The 19,537-nt window shown below is 40.5% G+C and overlaps 1 protein-coding gene across 1 annotated transcript in view; it reads right to left on the reverse strand.

Annotated features, from left to right (window-relative positions):
* The window catches only part of Sorcs3 (sortilin related VPS10 domain containing receptor 3), a 625,100-nt gene that overhangs the window by 152,173 nt on the left and 453,390 nt on the right, over window positions 1–19,537 (reverse strand). Inside the window, exons 6-7 of the mRNA XM_027407465.2 lie at window positions 10,110–10,174; window positions 711–829 (exon numbers count right to left, since the gene is read on the reverse strand). Coding sequence (XP_027263266.2) covers window positions 711–829; window positions 10,110–10,174 — 184 coding nt within the window. The remainder of the gene's footprint in view (window positions 1–710; window positions 830–10,109; window positions 10,175–19,537) is intronic.

Consider the following 19,537-nt stretch of genomic DNA (forward strand, 5'->3'; position numbering starts at 1 on the left):
CTCTCTCTTCCTTTGAAGTATTTTCTTTTATTTTTCTACATTTTCTTCCATTTTGCATCTCCTTGAAATACAAAGTAGACACTGCAAAACTCAACATAGAAATTTCATTTAGTTTCCTTTAAGAGTTGATTTTTTTCAAGAAAACACTTGAGAGTTGTACATTCTAAAAAAAAAAAAAGAAAGAAAGAAAGAAAGAAAGAAAGAAAGAAAGAAAGAAAGAAAGAAAGAAAGAAAGCTCTGGAAAGGGAAGGGACAATTTAGTAAGTTTTACACTTTTCCAGAAAGCAAAATCCAGAGATGTCTAATTCATTGAAGGATTTCACTTCCAAGTTAGACAAGCCACTTAAAGACAGAAATAGAGCATGGCTTTGATAAATTACTTAAAGTCAAAGCCAATTAGACATTTGACTTTTAATAACCTCAAACCCTAGCCTAACCATATCAAGACAGCTTTGTTATCTCGAAGTGGCAATCCAACTGAAGAATTCCCTGAGTAAGTAAAATCTCCAGGGCAGAACACTGACACGGAAAACCTCCAGAGTGAAGCAGAAGTCTGGAGTCTCTGTAGTGCCTGGAACCACACAGTGACTGAAGGACAGTACTCATGCTCCACATCTTGGCACTCTCAGGAAAGCTACCCTTGTTTCCTAGCAGGCAGCCAACCTCACTCTGCCTCCCTTCCTACCATCAGCTGCACTTTCATCACTCACCTGAATGAAGATATACTCATCTTGGACAACCAGGGAGCTAATGTCGATGGATCGGGCAAAGGGGCCACTCCGAGTTGTCTCTGCACATTCCTGGATCCTACAGGTAAGGTAGTGGGCATCTGAAAGAGAAAGGAAGGGTGACATATAGCATCAGGGTAAATGACAAGCCAAGGCTCTAGAAGTACATGAAGATGGACAGTATGGGGAACCACAGACTGATAATTTTTAAAATAATAATGAGGTTGTTTTTTCTTGTATAAAGAATTTGAGCTCACTGCCCCCAAAATGGGGGCAATACCTAGGTTAGTCAAGAGAGTGTTGAGAGATTATTGTTTAATCTCATTTACTACTGGTAAAAAATAAATAAGTTCATTTAGCTTTGGTAGGAGCACATTTGAAGAAGCTATCAGAAATTTGCATTCATGTGTTTTACACCACTAATTTTAATTCAAGGAACGTTTCCACGGAAAGACTCATATATTTTCACAAAGAGGAAAGGCAGGAATATTCATTGTGACATTATTCACAGCAATGAAAAACTAAAAATAGGCTGAAAGTCCGTGAACATTTGAGTGAGCTAAGACATGTAACGTATAACAGAGTACCATGCTGTTACTGAAAGACTTGGTAGCTACATATGCATCAACAGACTTTTTCCATGTATACTGTTTTACCATGTTTTGAAAGTGCATTTCCCATTATGTGTAAGCATGACCTAGTTTATACTTAAAACATGTCTTTAGGTACATAGATTTACGCTACAATTACAGAGAGTAATGACTTCAAGGCCTCATATAAAGATTAGATATGATTACTTTGGGAATAGGATGGACTTAAGTTATATAACATTGTAGTACTGCCTGTGATTTTTTTATAATATACATCTTTATTAAGTTTTCAACAAGAATACATTCACTTATTACTTACATGAAATTTGTATAATTATTTGTTAAAAAAATCTACATCTATAGTCAGAGTTGTAGGCTAACAACAACCAAACAATCTCTAACTATTAAGTGCATCCACCCACGACTACAGAACCATCCAGGAAAACAATGTTTTCAATTTCTTTCTCCTTCAAAAAAGCTACAAGTGAGTCTCTGAGAAAATATCAACCTGTAAATCACCTTAAATATGGTTATTGCTCATTTTATGGAATTTAAAAATAAATGAACAAAATGAAAAGTAGATTGCTTTAAACTGTAAGTGGAAAAGTTTATTTTTTTTCTTCACACTTAATTTCCCTTTAATGTAAAAGTAACAAAGTTTGGGTTTTTTTTTTTTTTTTTGAGTGGGGTGGCTGTTGTAGATCATTGACAATCTATAAGCAAAGAATGATGGGGAATGTCCTTCTGTGTATGTTTATCTTATTGATTATTGAATAAAGCACTGTTTAGCCAATGAAGCAGCAAGTTAGGCAGGACTACGAGTCAAGGAGGATTCTGGGAAATGTAGTAGAGATCCAGGCAGGAAGTGACATAGCAGGGAGACTCATATAAGCAAGAGCAAGAAGGAAGTCCTTCCTTTCTCTCTCTTCCTCCTGGTCTCTGCTCTGGAGTCACCATGTGATGCGCAGGCAAGAGAGGGCTCCAGCACAAGGCATCCTTGATAAGTCTTATAAAATATATAGATTTATGATAATTAAGACTGAGCGAGCAGATCAGAAATTCTAGTCATTGGCCAAGCAGCATTTGTACCTAATATAAGTCTCTGGATGTTACTTGGGACCATAACATGGTGGCGGGTGGAACTTGAGCAGCCTGGCAGAAAGCGCCCATGTGGCATCAGGGCTTGGCCAGATGGAGTAAAGACTTATTGTTACAGCTCTAACCTGGCCATTCAGGCCTATAATCTCAGTCAGGAGGCTGCAGTAGGGAGATCACAAGTTCAAGCCTGCTCCAGTCCTTAGTGAGACACTCTCTCAAAATAACTGGCTCTAGTTCATTATAAGCAAGCTGATGTGAGACCTTCTGGATTTCTAAGTGATGCTGTCTGTTTATTTTTAATGTGAGATATCCTGATTTTTTTAAATTTTTGACAGGCAATTTAAATTTCAAATGTATCACAGGACAACTCTGTGTGGCTAAACAAACAATACCAGATTCCAAATGAGACCCAAGAGTGACTTCCTTCCCACCTTCCTCTTTTACTTATGCCAGTCTACCCCATGAGGGAGGCAGACATTTTTAAGCCCCTAATCCTGGCTGTGCAGTAAAATCGGTCTTCCAGTATTTTGAGTGTGCATTGAGTGCCTCTTCTCCTTTGCTTTTGTTCATAGATGAAGCCAAGAATGGCCTGGTTACCCACTTCCTGCTGACAGGAGAGGAGAAGACAGGGATCCCAGGCTGTGCTTTGGAGCACAAGGTCTGCCCACAAGGGATACGCTTGGATATGTCCCAGCTTACCAATTTGCTCCTTGAATAAAGCACCAAAATACAGCAAAAAGCATCAGAAAACATGTGTAAAGAAATCACAAATGCTGACATGACAACCTGTGTCCTTGTCAGCCAGTGTCTCAGAGAGCTCTTCAGGCTGGTAATCAAAGGGGCACGTGGGAGGGATGCTTGCTAACACTCATGGAAAGGCCCATTCTTCCCTGGTTATTTACTATGCTTTTTGCATTTGAACACTCTGAAAGAAGAATCAAGTCTTTTCAAGGCCACCCCAAACAAAATCAACACCTACCAAACCCTGGCCTGTGACAAGTGGGAAACAGTGCCAAACTCATCCTGCTTCTTGGCTCTGGTTCTGCTGCATGGGATGACAGGTGCAATTTACAGGACACAAGCACTGAAATGAGTTGCTGAAATCCACTTCACATTCAGGGATCTTGCTGTCTTTAGCCAGACCTGTGTACCAGAAGTCTCAATGCCTTGACTTTCCAAAACTCTTTCCAAAGACACAATAATGAGTACCATGGTACCCAAAGCCTGATGAGAACTCAGGGGGAGAGAATGGTAAATTATCAGGCAGTCCTGGATCCAAGCAGAAATGACTAAGGGTCACAGGAGGACCTTTGGGTCCCCAGGAGAGCAGGAAATACAGGTTGTCTCAGGTTCCATATACCTAACAGATCTCAAGTTGGAAGTATAGTGATAGTCTAGCCAAATGAGGGTAAATAGGACTATCTGTGAATGTCATGTGATGAAAGCCAGAAGGATATTCATCATATACATTGAAATCCCAAAACAAGCTCCTAATAACCTGGCCTTGTTTGCTTGTTTGTTTTTAGTAACACCAGGTACCAAACATAGGGAGACATTCAGATTGATGGATCACCATGTGACACTTGAGGGCAAGGCAGTACAAATCCTGGGCTAGCTTTGTGTTAACTGCCCTTGGATGAGTAAGAACACATCTCATCTGGGAGGGGTCAACAACACGAGACTGTCTCTAGTGATGTTCGAGGTCCTTCTGTGAATATGTGCTGCAAATATGTGTTGCTTTTATTGGTTGATGACTAACACTGCTTTGGCCTATGGCAAGGCAGAATATAGTTAGGTGGGAAAGCCAAACTGAATACAGGGAAAAAGAAGGTAGAGTCTAGAGGAGAGATGATGTCAGCAATGGCAAGAGAAGCAAGACGTTAGGTAATAAGAGATAAGCTTTGTGGTAAAATACAAATTAATAGAAATGTGCTATTTTATATATAAGAGCTAGCTAGTACAAAGCCTGAGCCATTAGCTAAAAAAACTATAATTTTAGGCCTCTGAGTGATTATTTTATAAGTGGCTACAGGACCAGGTGGTACACAGAAAACCTTCTGGCTTCACATCAGGATTCACTACATTATGTATTAAAATGCTTAGCATATTGTTGAATACATTTCCTAAAATTGATAAATGCCCGTTATATTTTACTGCAAAGAAAAAGGAAAGGAGTTTTAGTCACACATATCCCTCCTGCACTTCATTAATAACGAAGACGAGTCTGCTTCACTGTCAGGGATCAAACAGGTGTGTTAATGGTAAAGTCACATCCTGAGTTTATATTGCTATGAACACCCTGTAAGTGCTGGGGACATGCACAAAAGAAAAAAGCATGCCTTAAATGGAAGAAGTAAATGAGGAAAAAAGATGGACATGGGTTTTGAGCTCAGTGTATGCTATGTGAACAAGAAATTCCAGGAAACTGAAAATCTTCACTTGGACTTGACTGCATGCTGGATGGCTGACTGTATCTCACCATTATTATTGAGACTGAATTTTCTGTTCTTTATTTGAAACATCCCCAAGTGGAAAAATAAAACAAAACAAAACACAACAACAAAAACCACCTCATTTATCTATCTCGATGAGAAAACCAGGTATTGTATTTCCAAATGGTGAATGCTTTATGGCTAACATGGTTTCTAAGTCTAAAATCATCTTTGTCATACATTTCTAAGAGCTTGTGGGTGACTGCTCCGCTTACAAAACTAAAGGTCACAGTTAAATGATGTGTTGTCCTCTGTCCTATGAGTAGAAGGGTCTGCTTGGTACCTCGGAGTATCTGGCCTGATTTCCAAGTAGCTGTACTGTAGCAGGATGTGTAGGGAAGGCCTCTCCTATGCCAGGCTGGGCCAGTCTCCAAGCATCCTCACCTACACATGGATAAGAGTTTCCTGTGGTGTGAAGGGCTGCCTTAGATGGGCTCACTCATTTCTTTTGTATCCAACCAAGGTACATGGGGAAGCTGCAGGTGCCAGACACTTGCTGCTAATCCAAGAGACATAAAACACGAGTTCCTTTTCTCAAGTGATTCCCAGGCCAATGACAGAGGCATCATAGTCACAAATGAGTGCGCCCTGGATTTTTGCACAAGGAATTTTGACAGAGAGATAGTCTAACACCCTCTGGAGCCTCATTTTGTTCCAAGCGGGGCTGCATGCCTGCCAGGAGCTGTGCAGGGTTCAGCTTTCAATTTTCCATATCCAGAAAAGTGAGTTTCTCATCTATACTGACAAATGTCACACTATAGTCTAGCTTGGTCTTTACCAGACTTTGCCAAAAGAGTTTCCTCCTCATACCACCAGAACTACGGCTGTAAGCATCTTTTTCCCTCTTTGGCTGGCTTTATAAAACCGCAGTAAGCGGTACTTAAACAGAATTGAATTCTATTAAAAGCCTATACATTTTCGTTATGCTGAATTATATAGAGGCTTGTGATTACACTTTGCCTTTGAGATTACTAAATATTCAAACTTCCTAGACATCAGGCCTCTTGCCACCTCAGAGAAAAGAACTTTCCATGATTGGCTCAACTTCCATCCCTCTGGGTAATATACATATTGTCAGAAGTTGAAAAAGTGAATTAAAATTTTGAACAAAAAGCAAATTCAGCTCTTCAGGTCTGTTCTTGAGAAATACCCAAGAGCTGTTTATTTTAAATAACAATATTACTCTCAAATGCAAACACATAAAAATAAGCAGATTCAAGGGGACTCTGAAAACTTCCTCAGCGCCTCTAATCCTGTTTGTCCTTGACTGGAAAGTAGAGCTAACCTACTTAGAGGAAGTGCAAATCAAAGGACGTGACATTGATGGAAAGGCCTAATTTAGCATGCGTGGGAGGCACAGTGGATACTAAAACCAAACAAAAGCAGGCAGTTCCCACCCCTTCTGTTGGGCTTACCACTTTCAAGCTTTAGTGAAACTTGTAATACAGGAAAATTCCAGTAATCTCTGCCTTTATATGGCACAGTGGATAAGCTAGCGAAGTTACAGGCATTCAAACATCATGGCAATCTTGACAGACTTCAGTGATTGCTCTTTCTAATTCTCATAGAATAATCTACCTCAGAATGCAACGGTTGTATGATGGTGGAGGTGGAGGGGGTGGTGGTGCTGATGGGAGAGATGCTGCTGCTGATGGTGCAGATGATGGTGGTGGTGGTGGTGATCGTGGAGATAACAATGACAAGAGTAGCAGTTTGGAGTGCCCATGCTCAGTTAGCCAATACTTTAGGATCATGTGCACTAACTTAGTTAAATCTTGACGTAATGTATAATAATACAATAAGGATCTGTAACCCTAAATACATCATTATAACCAACCCCAGGTTACTAATGTCTTAACTAAGTTGCCAACTTGTTGAGAAATTTCCCTACATTCCAGCTGAGACCTTAGGCTAATGACAGAGCTGGGGTCTGAACCCAAGTAACTTTGATAAGAATCTACGCTCCTAAATACCACACATTTGGAACACAGAAGGAAAATAAGAACCTAAATTTCAGTTTAGAACCAGACACGTTATCATATATTGACAACTTAGAACATAACGCTGAAAAATAATTTTTGAGACTCTTTAAAAGAATTCTGAAATATTTTTAAACAAAGAAAACTCTGTACCCCCAATAAAAAGTAGAGTTTCATTTTACCCATTCTAATAAAAAACATAAGCAAACAGATCCAGTGACTAAGCTTTCCATTCCCTTCATTTTGGCCTCTGAATTTCTAGATCGTGATGGAGCTTTAAGCTGAGCTATTTTAAGATTCAGCGATCTATGATCCCAGGGTTTGAAGTTTAGTCTGAAGGACTAGTAATCTGACATTGATCCTAGTCCATTTGATTACTTATGTCTTCATGGGATGCTGTTAATAATTCCTGCCTCTACTTCTCTCCCATGTCTCTTTCCAGGCACAAGTCAAAGACTTCCTTTCCTCCCTATACCTGGCTACTATACAAAGGAAACTACTGATGCACTTTGGGGTCTTTTAGATAGGCCCATTGTAAGGGTAGCCCAACTGCTTCACTCAGTGTTCCCATTTAGCTGGAAGAAGTCAGATAGGTCATCATCAATTGCCATCATATCAGCTAGGATTACATCTTCAGATGGGAGGACCATACCTAGGAAAGCAGTCTTACCTTAAGCCATGCTAAAGGTATGGCCAGAATCATTTTGTGTTTAAGGAGAGGCTGTACTTTTGCCTCCCAGAACCCCAGGCCCCTAGTGTCGTCCCTATGAGCCACTGTGAGGTCTAGTTGGGTCTGTCCATCTTCTTGAAGCCTGAGGCAGAAAAGCACAACTTCCCTTTTTTATCTGTCACTTTTTATTTAGATGCTGGCCAGAATCTAAGTATGTCTTTTTTTTTCTGATATTTTGGGCTTTCTTACTTTGCTAAAGCCTCCCTTCCCACCATGTGGCTCCCAGAAGTCTGTGCTGGCTTAAGCAGCTTGTCACCTTCCCTCTTTCCTTCCATTCTCCTCTAGCTGCAGGAAGTTGCTGAGACTTATAGCTTGCCTGCACCAGGAGTTTTACCTTTAAGCTCTAAAATTAACAATAAGATACTATTGGGCTTTATAATGGCTTACAAGGTACTAGATAACAAGAGATGCTGGCATGTGTGGTACAAGTTTGGAGTCTAGAAATTCCAGGAACATGAAGATAGTTAAAAATGTTTGACATTGTCCAGTTATACTTGCCATTGTGTCCTCACAAGCCCCATTTGTGGCTTATACTTGGAAATTATCACTGAGGATGAGTCCAGTATGACATGAGGCCACCTGTGCTGTTGTAGGGTTTGTTGTCTGCAGAACTGAAATCTGCCTGGTAGTCAGCTTTGCTCAACAATAAGATCTTTGTTAACACATTGATTAAAACTATACAAAGCAATAGATGAGGTATCTCAGAAAGGCCAACAACTCTGTCCAAGGTCAACTAATTTCTAAATGAGGCAGAAAGCACATTCTGTTTTTCTTAATGTGATGTATTCTGCATGATACAGCAGGTCAAAGCAGGGCATGCTCACAAGTTTTGTTCATTTCATGTTACAATGTTCCTCTGCTATTGGGTCAACCCAGAACCTGCTGAGTTGAACAGAAAATAGATAATATTCTGTTTCAGAGGACATTGCAGAGAAATCAGGATTCTTTTCCCCTGTTCTCACAGCAAAAAAGTTAGTAGAACTCTGGATCCAACTCACAGGCAGGTACTTGTCCTGTTGTGTTTCTAGTAAATGGTTTGCATCTGTTTCCAACCTAGAAGATTTTATGTATTAGAATAAACTACATTTTCATCTAAGCTGACTTTAGTTTTCCTTTGAAATTGTAGTACTATATGGTAAATTTTGTGAAGTTAATTTTATAGTTTTATAAAGGCCTTTTCAGATTTAATTATTTTATTTATTTTATGTGTGTGTATGTATTGCACTAAGTGTATTGAATACCCATGGAGGCCAGAATAGGGCATCTGATCCCCTAGAACTGTTGTTACATACAGTTATGAGCTGTCATATATGCATTGGGAATTGAACTCTGGTCCTCTGGAAGAGCAGCCAGTGCTCATAGCCATTCAGCTATCTCCCTAGCCTCAAATGTTACAATTGTTATAATAATTGTAATAATTGTTATAATAATTGGCTTGATTCAAATTCTGTGTTCGATGTATGAAACCTTACATGTTACAAAGAAGTTGTAGTTTGTCTTGATTATTCTCAGGTCTTGTGAATGTAACTATATGCTCTGTGGTTTCGTGATTATAGTAGCTGTGTCATGTCTGAAGGCAGCATTTCACAGCACTGTTTCCTATCCTTTAAATCCTACATTCTTTTTGCCTCCTCTTCCACAGTAGGGCTGGGGAGCTCAAAGGCTCTAATCCTTATTGAAGAGTCACTGGTAGCATATAGATGCTTGGGAACCATTCTCTTTGGGGGTGTGGTCACTTGTAGGTCTCCTATGTTCCAGAGGATAGCTCCATGCTCATGTATGTATGAGAAGCATTAAATTGACTTAGTGGGTTATAAAAGAAATGAGAAAAGAAGAAGGCATGAAGGGAGATATGTTGGGAAGGATCTATGGGGAGCTCAAGGGAAAACAGGGAGATAGATATACTACATTATATACTTGTATGAGATTCTCAACAAGTAATTTAAGAAAAAAAAGAAAGATTACATACTTGAACTCTTGGGATTCCATTTTTAGAATAGAGCCTCTAATATTAGCACAAATAATATAAGACTTTAACTACTGTATCTTCATGGTCAAAAACAAAGCCCAGCCCATCATAGGTCATCTTTAAATTTCTGTCCAATAGAATAATATTTTTGCAAATAACTTCTCAGTTACTTTTTCTGGAAAACCTGTCCTTATTAAGGGTTCATTTGTTAAAGCAAGTGCGTGCAAGGTGCCCTGATGACCTATGGAGCCCAGGGTTTGAAGAGGCTAAGGAAATTACTAACAGGAGCAGCAGAATACATCACATTAACTCACATCCCCAGAAAATTCATTCCTGGGGGTTCATCTCAATGAAAAGTCTCCTGGGGACCAAAAGTCAATTCCTCTACTCTGGGAAATGGGAATGGATGTGGCAGTAATAGAGCTTGATGCCTTGCATCTTCCCAAGCCATTCAAATGCAAATCAGGGTTGGAAAGAGACCTCAGACAGATCTCTGGCATTGTCTGACCAAGGTAGCACTCACATCCATCTGCTGTTCTCACTTCCATGTGCACCAGGTCTGCCTCCTTATCCAATCCAGACACCGACCTGGGGAAGAAAGGGAGAAACAGATTGAGTACAGCCATTGGAAGTCCCAGAAGTGTGATAGGTTTTAGAGACTGACACCTACAAGGGTCACAATACATGTGGTCATAATCCTAGAGTGGGCCCAGTGAGTCAATGCCTCTTGCAGAGTCCCGGGATGCAACAATTTGAGTCTGGGATCTCTGTCCTCCACCCATCTCTATCATTTTCTATTTCCTAAGAGATTTTCTTGATTCTCCCTTCCCGATCACCTTTCATATGTCTTCTCAATCGTAACATCTACCCCCTTGTCCTAGGAACTGAAAGTAGAGCCCTTTGCATGCTCAGGATAGGCAGGCACTCCAGGACTGGGCTGCATCTTCAGCCATGACACTCCTGTATAGCCACATTCTTGCTTTACCTGCGTGTTACACATAGAACACAGTTTTCTTGCTCTGTTTTGTTGGCTTCAAGGCCTGGCCCCACCCACCACCATCTGATTCTGTCTACCCTTCTTTGCTCCATTTATTTATTTATTTATTTATTTATTTATTTATTTATTTTTACAAACAACAACTTTGTTGGCTATAAGCACTCAAAATATGGTGACCAGGACAAAAATCCTCCTGGTTACTAGGTTGAGAGAAACCTGAAGACTCTCTTGCCAGAAGTGAGAAGCAGGTCAGCTAAGAGTCTGTGTTGTGGGATATTTGGGGTATTTGATCATACTGTGAAAATCTGAGACTGTATTAATAAATTTAGCCTTGTATCAGGGAGCAGAACCATGGACTAGTTGACAGAAATGAGCCATAGAGAGTACAGAGGATCCAGGAAGACAGACAGATGCACAAGAAGGAGTAGGGAGGAACTTAGAGATTAGAGGTCTTTTTTGTTTCGGATGAGTGGAGAGACAATCTCTGGCTGGGTCTCCAGACAAAATGGAAGGTCAGCTGGTTGCTTCTAAGCCCCTCTGAGCTAGCATGTTTTCACCCCAACATCCAGTGATAAAGAGAATGATAAAGACTTAGTTAAAAACTACATTTGACGACAGCAGCAGAGCTGTTGCTGGCAAAACAGCCAGGCTGCAGCCTGAGAGGCATGGCACTTACTGTAGGGCCTTAGGGGTGGGGTGGGGGTAGGGATGGGAATTGATTGGATGGTAGTTAAAATATCAGTAGATTCAGTTGTAGCTTCTGTGCTAGAGATAAAACAAGTCTGTATAGATGCTCTTTACAGATCCTTCCCAAAGAACACCTGAGCAGCTCTCTCCTACCTTAGATATCCAGGCCAGTATTAGACACAGAAGTCCAGCTGCCAGTGCCAAGACACACACTTAAAACATGCATGTACTGAAGAGCACAGAATTATGTCTCCAGTACACCCTAATACACAGGATTTGTAGGAGGTGGTCATCATAGGTGTCATTTCTAGGGAAAGACCCTTTGCTGGTGTGGTCAATGGCTCTGTTCTGTCACAGCTATGTAATTCCCAGTTTAAGCCATCTCAACACCAGCTTTCTAAGTTTTCAGGCTTCAGCATGTAAGAAAAGCAAGTTAGGAAGGGACTGGTAATTAGTAGACAGATAATTGACTAGCTGATATTGAGACTGTAGAGAAGTTAAAAACATGACAAAAGACCTAAAACTCAGAACTCCATCTCCACATCACTAATCCCCATGTTTTCCAATATCCCCATGTGTTACTACATGACAGTTGCATTTAGGTGATTGACACCTATACCAAGGGCTGAAGGCACAGTGGAAAACGAAGCAGGGGCTTTAGTCTTAAGTTTAGGACACCAGGGATGCAAATGAAATAAATAAGAGAAAATTAAATTATTTTTGCCGAATAAAACAAAACAATCATGTCTTAGAAGACCAAACTTCAGTTATCTAAAACATTTACTTCCGTGAGGTATTTCTTTTCCCCAAAGCTAAACAACTGAGGCATTACTTTAACGGGCTCTTTCCCCCAGTGATTGTTGATATATTATTTGTTTATTTGTTTTATGTATCTCATTCGATTCTAACAGTAAAACTCAAACATAAGGACAGCAGGCAACATTTCTCATTATTTGACTGGAGGGAAAACTGGGTCATGGAGAACTTACTCACCCCAGATCACATACAGAGCAGGTCAGAAGTTGAAAGATGGCCTGACTTCTGTATGGGCATTCTGATGGGCTGCTTGTCTAGCAGTTTCTATGCCCCTTCTCCAGACAAGTCCACACTCCTTCCAAATCCAACTGGCCCAAACTCATATCAGCCCTTCCTTCTGTTTAAGGAACAGACCCCTCCCACTTCTAGCAGCATTCTTCCCCCAGTGGTTCAATAAACTGGCATGTATTCTAAGTAGTTCTCTGCTGTGGGATCTGCCCTGTACATTGAAGACTGCTCTCAGCATTTCTAGCCTCTACTAGACAGAGCAACATCTTCACAATTGTGACAACCAAGGAATAATTCTAGATTATGTGAACCATCTCCTGGTGGGAGATGAAATCACTCCTGTAGAAAGCCACTGCCTGAACTTTGTGCTACCCTTGCTTACAAGGCAGCAAAAGTAAGTCCTTGGATCCATTTCCTCACCTAGTGCAAACAGCGATGCTTCTGTGAGGCTTGTGAACCATTGCTATTTTGGAGTATGCCATCTCACCAGGAAAGTAGCTTATACCAAACAGACACAATCAGTCCCTGTCCTTAAAGCCCCAAGCCCCACTCTGGAAACTCATTGTAAACAATATGCCAACAAAACAAAACAGAAAAAAACAAACAACAAGGTGAACTTATCCTATGGTGTCTGTTGGGACATGGGAGAGGGTGGCAGGGCAAAGGACGCTTGTGTGGGGAAATGTACAAGATAACAATGACAAATGCTAATGAGAACATCTTAGTATCGGGTATTGTGTTTGGTATTCATAAGCATTATCTTAATTAATCGTTGAAATGAGTTTTTAAAGAAGTACCATTCATCTAATTTCCCTCCGTGGTAAAGAGGATAATAAGAGAGATTAAGTGATGTGCCTGAAGCCACATGATAACAACTCACAGATTCTGAGAGCACACATGTGCTGGGCACTATCTAATGCAGAAATGCAGGTCTCATTTAATTCTCGGAACAACTCTAGGAGTTGGGAATTGATCTTTTCCCCAGTTTAAAGAAGGCACAATCAGGCATTGAGAGACTTGCCTCCAGGCATCCAGCTAGGAAGCAGCAAGAGTGAGGCTTAGGCCAGGCAGGTGGCTCTGAGACAGAGCTTAACTTCTCCCATAAGCTGCTGCACCTATCCTAAGGAAGAACAGGATTTGAGCCAAGCCACTTCTAGAGCAGCTACTCTCAACCTGTGGAATGACCTTTTCACAGGGGTCACCTAAGACAGTGTGACATTTCCATTCTAATTCATAGCAGCAGCAAAATTACAGGTTTGAAGTAGCAATGGCAATTTTTACAGTTGGGGGTCACCACTCTAATAAAGGGTCACAGCATTAGAAAGGTTGAGAACCATTGTTCTAGAGTCAAGATTCTATCCAACATGTCCCTGTCCCCAAATATAACTTCTACATAAAGTAGCATCGTGGGGATGTTTTGTATATGTCTCTCATTTACCAAACATTTGTTTCTAGACTATTCAAGAGTAGGAGTCACTCATATTGGTGATTCCATGAGAATTCCATGAGAAAGGAAGATAAGAAATAAATAAAAGGAGAAAATAGGCCAATGAAATACTAGAGGAATGGTGAGTAGAGATTTTTGAAGTGAAAGATAGAAGAGTTGATGGAAAACATGTTTGTAGATTGGCTTCACTCTTGTCTATGGCAATGCAGACGAGAGGAGCTGCAGGGATGCTACAGGCAATGGAGGTATGTGAGAGGCATGTGCCCTGCACTCAGATGTCAACCAGGTGAAGAAATGATCCAGGACTTCTTCCACCTTCAGCATCCAAATTCCTTTACCTGCTAGAATAACATTAGGACAGAGGATGCCACTGGACCAAGGTCAGTATCTGCCATAGAACAGACCACAAGAGAAATAACAATCTGTCTTTGTCAGGTTTTTGTCACATGACAAGAAAAACAGCCTAAAGGAAGATTTTGACTTATAGTTTCAATCTGTTGTTAGCTGCTCTGTTGCTATAAGCCTACAGCGACAGAGCATCATGATGGAGAAGTTCTTCAACACAGCAGAGATGTTCTCCTTAGCTCATAGCGACTGGGAAACAGAGAGAGAAAAGGTCTGACGAGAAGATATTCCAGCCCAAGGTACATTCCAAGTTCTTTCTCCTTGTCTGGGCTCCTTGTCTTAATCGTCTATCCAGCTCTCAACTCATTAGTCACCTATTAGATGTCCATCTGCTCCAACTAAGCCTTCAACTCAGGAGCCTCCAGAGGTCCTTTTCAGACTGACTTATCAAATCAGACTCCCTGTCATCACTGTCTGCAACAGGGCAAAGAGACGAGCATCTCACTGGAATTGCATGGGAGAAAATTCTCTTGGGACGTCTCTACAGAGCATTAGGTGGTATATAAAATCGTGCCAGGACACATTGTTACTTTAAACAAGTCATCAGTAGTAACTGTATGTAACTATGCTGTATTTCTGGTTTTAATTAAGTCACTTTAAAACAAAATTCCATGGAACAAAATAGAATTAGGATAATATAATCATATACAATCTGTCAAAAAACATTTATGAAATTTAAACTTCCTCAACCATGAATTCTGCTATGCAGTATTTCTGAACGATAACTCCACAAATTTGTAAAAATTAATTTTTTGAGTAGGCCTCATCAGTCTTCATCAAGAAGTATTCTTCCTCTCTCTGCTATCAGCTCCCTAGAACATTGTGTGTGTGTGTGTGTGTGTGTGTGTGTGTGTGTGTGTGTGTGTATGTATGCAAACAGTGATTTTTAGTTTTCATTTCTATACAATAAGAGGTTCACAACACTAGCTTCACAGAGTCATGGAGATTAGGCTGACTATGCAGTGAATATTTAAAATCCAGGTGATTTATGTAAAGTACTCTATTTTAGCTATCATTACTTTATGTGAAGAACAAGATAAACTAACCTGCCCTCTTACCCACTGTCCTTTCTCCCCTTTTCCCAGTCTTACATTTGTTGACTGTCTAATCACTACAGTCTTCTAGGCAGCAGACAGGAAAAGCCCTCTCTCTTTCAAATATTTCAGCTGGGGCACCCTTAGTCTGTGTGGCTTGGCCATCTGATCACAGTCTCTGGAAAACGGCTTTTCATGAGGGTTTTTTAATAAGATATCAGAGTTCTCCTTGGGTTACAAGATCACTGCAGTAGGTTTAAATAACCTTTGTGCCCCACCAGACTGGATCATTGACCTCAAATTTTATTTTTGACTGATCCATCAATGTACTCGAGCACAGTGTTTATCAGAGGAAAATCACCAGTAAATTTTGTTCAATGAACGATGCAAAAAATTCCAATCAGACAACCTTCATAAGACCCTGCCTGAAGCATTCTTTAATTCTAAACAAACTTATCTGATGTCCACAAAACAGACACCACTATCCCCATGCTTGAGAGATCTATCTGACTTGTGTATTGCTCATGTTATTCTAAGAAAGAGGAGAATTAACAAAAAAAAAAAAAAAAAAAAAAAAAAAAAAAAAAAAAAAAAAAAACAGCCAAGTCAGAGCTGCATAATGTGTGAAGCAGTTGCCTTTTAGAGGTATTTGTCATTAATCTGATAACAATTGATGAGCTCAGACATGGCCTGGAAGATCTTTTGAAATGCTGAAGGGAAGGACAGTGATTGTTCTCCCAAATTGGAAGTCTCTTCTGAGTTAAGAAAAAAAGACCAAGGACATAGGAACAAAGTGAATTAGGAAGCCACAGCCAATCCTCTAGGGAAGACACTGAATCGGCCCCTAGAACCTACACACAGACATGACTGATAGGAGACCAGCAAGGAGGCCACGAGCCTGCCAGCTTATTTTTAGCAACAACACTCTGTGAGAGTAGTCTTCATGTCTGCTCACATAAAGTAGGTCAGACAGGAACATCTCAGGATCCATGACAGCTCACCTCGACAGGACAGTCCCCAGGAGAGCTGGACACAGCCACCTTTGAAACATCTCCATCTAATCCAGCCCCTCATTTCACAGGTCAGAAAGCAGTCTGTGGTTTGTGTCAAGTGGCCTTAGATCCAATTTGGAGCTCCACTCCCAGCCTCTTCATAGCACACTTGGCCATCAGGAAAGAGTGGCAGGCCAAGAGCCTAGGCTTTTTCTGTCTGCGTGGGTATGAATTCCAGGGCACAGATCTCTCTAGAAATAGTGGAACCAAACATTGGGGAAGAAAACTAAAGCCAAAATACTGATGGATAAGGTCAGAATACCCACACTTAACAGACTGATCAGCTCGACATTTAAATTACAAAATAATTCCATGAATAGTATTTTAACTGATAAATTATAATTGCATGCATGAACAGGGGTTAATATGATGTTTTGATATATGTGCACAATATGCAATTATTTAAATTAAGTCAATTAGCATATGTATAAACTCATCTCTTTTTTTGTCTTTTGTGGTCAGACATTTGAATCTATTTCTTATTTTGCAATGTATATTATTAGAGAGTTGTCACCTATCAGGCCTGAACTTATCTCTCAAATGCATACCACAGCATCCTCCCCCAAGCTCTCTACTTGGAATACAAATTCTACTATACACTCAATAGCTGCTCTTACGGCTAAGCTCAATGCCCACTTCCCATGTAAGCTCCTTACACTGACTTTATATTAGAATTTCTTGGGGAACTGTGTAAAAATTGTTAAACACCAAAGCACTGCCCCTACCCTGGGGATTCTGGTTTAGTTTTCCCTTTCTGATTCTCACAGTACTTGTAGCAATACAATGTACTGGTGTTCTGAGCATTAAATCAGGGATGCTTAGATATGTCTTAAGTATTTCTGATCCTGGAGGTCAACATAGGGCCTGAGACTTTCCATCCTTAGGACTACACAGAGGATATGATGATGATAATCAGACTCACACTTTCAAGAGCAATGAGCTGGGGTAACACAGGGGCCAGGAGTTTGGAATGAACAGAGGTGAGAACCACAGTTAGAGCCCCAAACTCAGCTTTGGGTTGTGCAGGCATCTCCCTTCCATGCATTAGTGATGCAGATAAGAGCATACATTCTGCTGTCAACCCAGGCTGAAGTCTTGGTCACACAACCTGCTAACTGTAGGATCACAGGCACTGCGACTTATCTGCCCCATGCTGCAACAGGTTTATTGAACCATGGAGAGATTAATAATAATAATTATTATTATATTGCATACATATATATATATATAATATATAACTATTATCTCCACTGCTTTATATTATATAGTATTTTATATTGTTATGTGATCATTATTATAATAATTAGGATGGAGGGACAGTTAAGTAGGTAACTTTACCTACTTAAGCATATGTTTGATCCTCAGCATCCATGTACAAAACAGGGTGTGGAGACACATGCTTGGAATCCCAGTGCTGGGCAGGAGGAACAGATGGATCCCTGGAGCTCACTGGCCAGCCAGCCTATCCAAATCCTGTCTCCAAACCCATCAAACAAGAAGAGACAAACAAGGTGGACCATTCATGAGGAATGACCCAAGGTTGATTTCTGGTCTCCAGAGACTACACACGTGCACACACCTGCACATGCACTGGCACACACTGGTGTGCCCACCACACATAAATAGAAACTAATGCCTTTATGAAAACTCAGTATGGAAAATAATTGGAAGAAGGAGGCACGTGTTAACCGGTTTTCACCATCCAGCACTTACTGCTCCTGTCATATCCATTGGAATTAATAGATGAATGAGCCAGCACATCTACATTTGTAAACGTAGTATCTCAATCCTTAACCAAACTTAGACATCAACAAAGAAAATTTCCCTTTTTTTCCAGATGGGCAATGGAGATTTTCAGAATGTTTAACTACTCACCCATTGATGAGCTATAAACAGAAGAAAGGTCCTGGCTTCAAACACAATCTTACTCTACTGCCAGGTTGATATGCTCCACCATACTCTCCTTAAAGACAGCCCCTACATATGACTAAATTATGTTTTCACTAGTGCACAGCACCATATCTTGTACTGCCCTTATTAAGTATCTATTGAGCAGAAAAATACACATGAGTAATAGCTGCCTAGCAATAGGTTTGGAAGGAATGTTGGAAACAATTCTGCAACACAATTAAACAGATTTCATTCACTTAACTAATCTTTAAACAATGAAGTGAATGAAGACTTCCTTTTCAATCACTATGCTGCTCTTTCCCCCATTAATCTTCAAAGCAATATTGGGTCTGTGAAGCAGAGTCAACTCTGGCTTGCTTGACGAACACACACATGATCATGCTGGCAAAAATGGTAGCACACCACCACCTCAGAAGTTTCCTGCAGCTGAGATGAACACAGGTCCTCCAGTGGGCAGGCTCTCTGAGGTCACAATCAGTCCTCTGCCTTGACCAGCCTCTCGCTTGCTTGTTCTTGATTGACACAGCTTTCGTGCTGACCCCATGCCCACTTGTGCATGGCATGAGCTGCGCTCTGTCCTAAAGAAGCTCTGCCTACTGGGGGCAGAGTCCTTCTCCACACTTCAGTACTGGATTCACAGATGAGAACAATGGGACTTGACACAGAGCAATTTGTCATGAAAGCTTTAAGTTTAGAAAAGAAAGAAGCAGGAGAAGAACGCTCTATATTTTTCTGTATGTCAAGAATAGAGTTTTTCGACGGGTGGTGGTGGCGCACGCCTTTAATCCCAGCACTCGGGAGGCAGAGGCAGGCGGATCTCTGTGAGTTCGAGACCAGCCTGGTCTACAAGAGCTAGTTCCAGGATAGGTTCCAAAGCCACAGAGAAGCCCTGCTCGAAAAAAAAAAAAAAAAAAAAAAAAAAAACAAACCAAAAAACAAACAAACAAACAAAAAAAAAAAAAGAAAGAAAAAGAATAGAGTTTTTCCTGGGTTCTAATTGCATTTCTTATCTCAGATATTAACTTTCTTTCCTTCTCTTCCTCCTGTGACCTCTTTCATTCTCTCTTTCTTGCAGCCACAGATCCATTAACAAGACATTCTCCCAAAAGATTTTTCAGGGTATCTTCCCATGTTCAGAAAGCCTCCCCATGATCCTTAGGTAGTTATCTATGGTTCCCTCAGTCTTCCAGTTCTCTGATTAAGGGGTTCTCAACACATCTGTATTTTCCAAATGATGGGTTGTATATATGCCTGGTAGTGTATGAAATATATTAAATTAGAATTAAAACTTGATTATTGATTTGAAATCCTTTGGGCAAATGCCCAAGACTGGTAGATATGCATCATATGTTAGATCTAACCATGTTTCTTTGT

The sequence above is a fragment of the Cricetulus griseus genome, chromosome 3 (genome assembly GCF_003668045.3).
Source record: "Cricetulus griseus strain 17A/GY chromosome 3, alternate assembly CriGri-PICRH-1.0, whole genome shotgun sequence".
Lineage (NCBI taxonomy): Eukaryota > Metazoa > Chordata > Mammalia > Rodentia > Cricetidae > Cricetulus > Cricetulus griseus.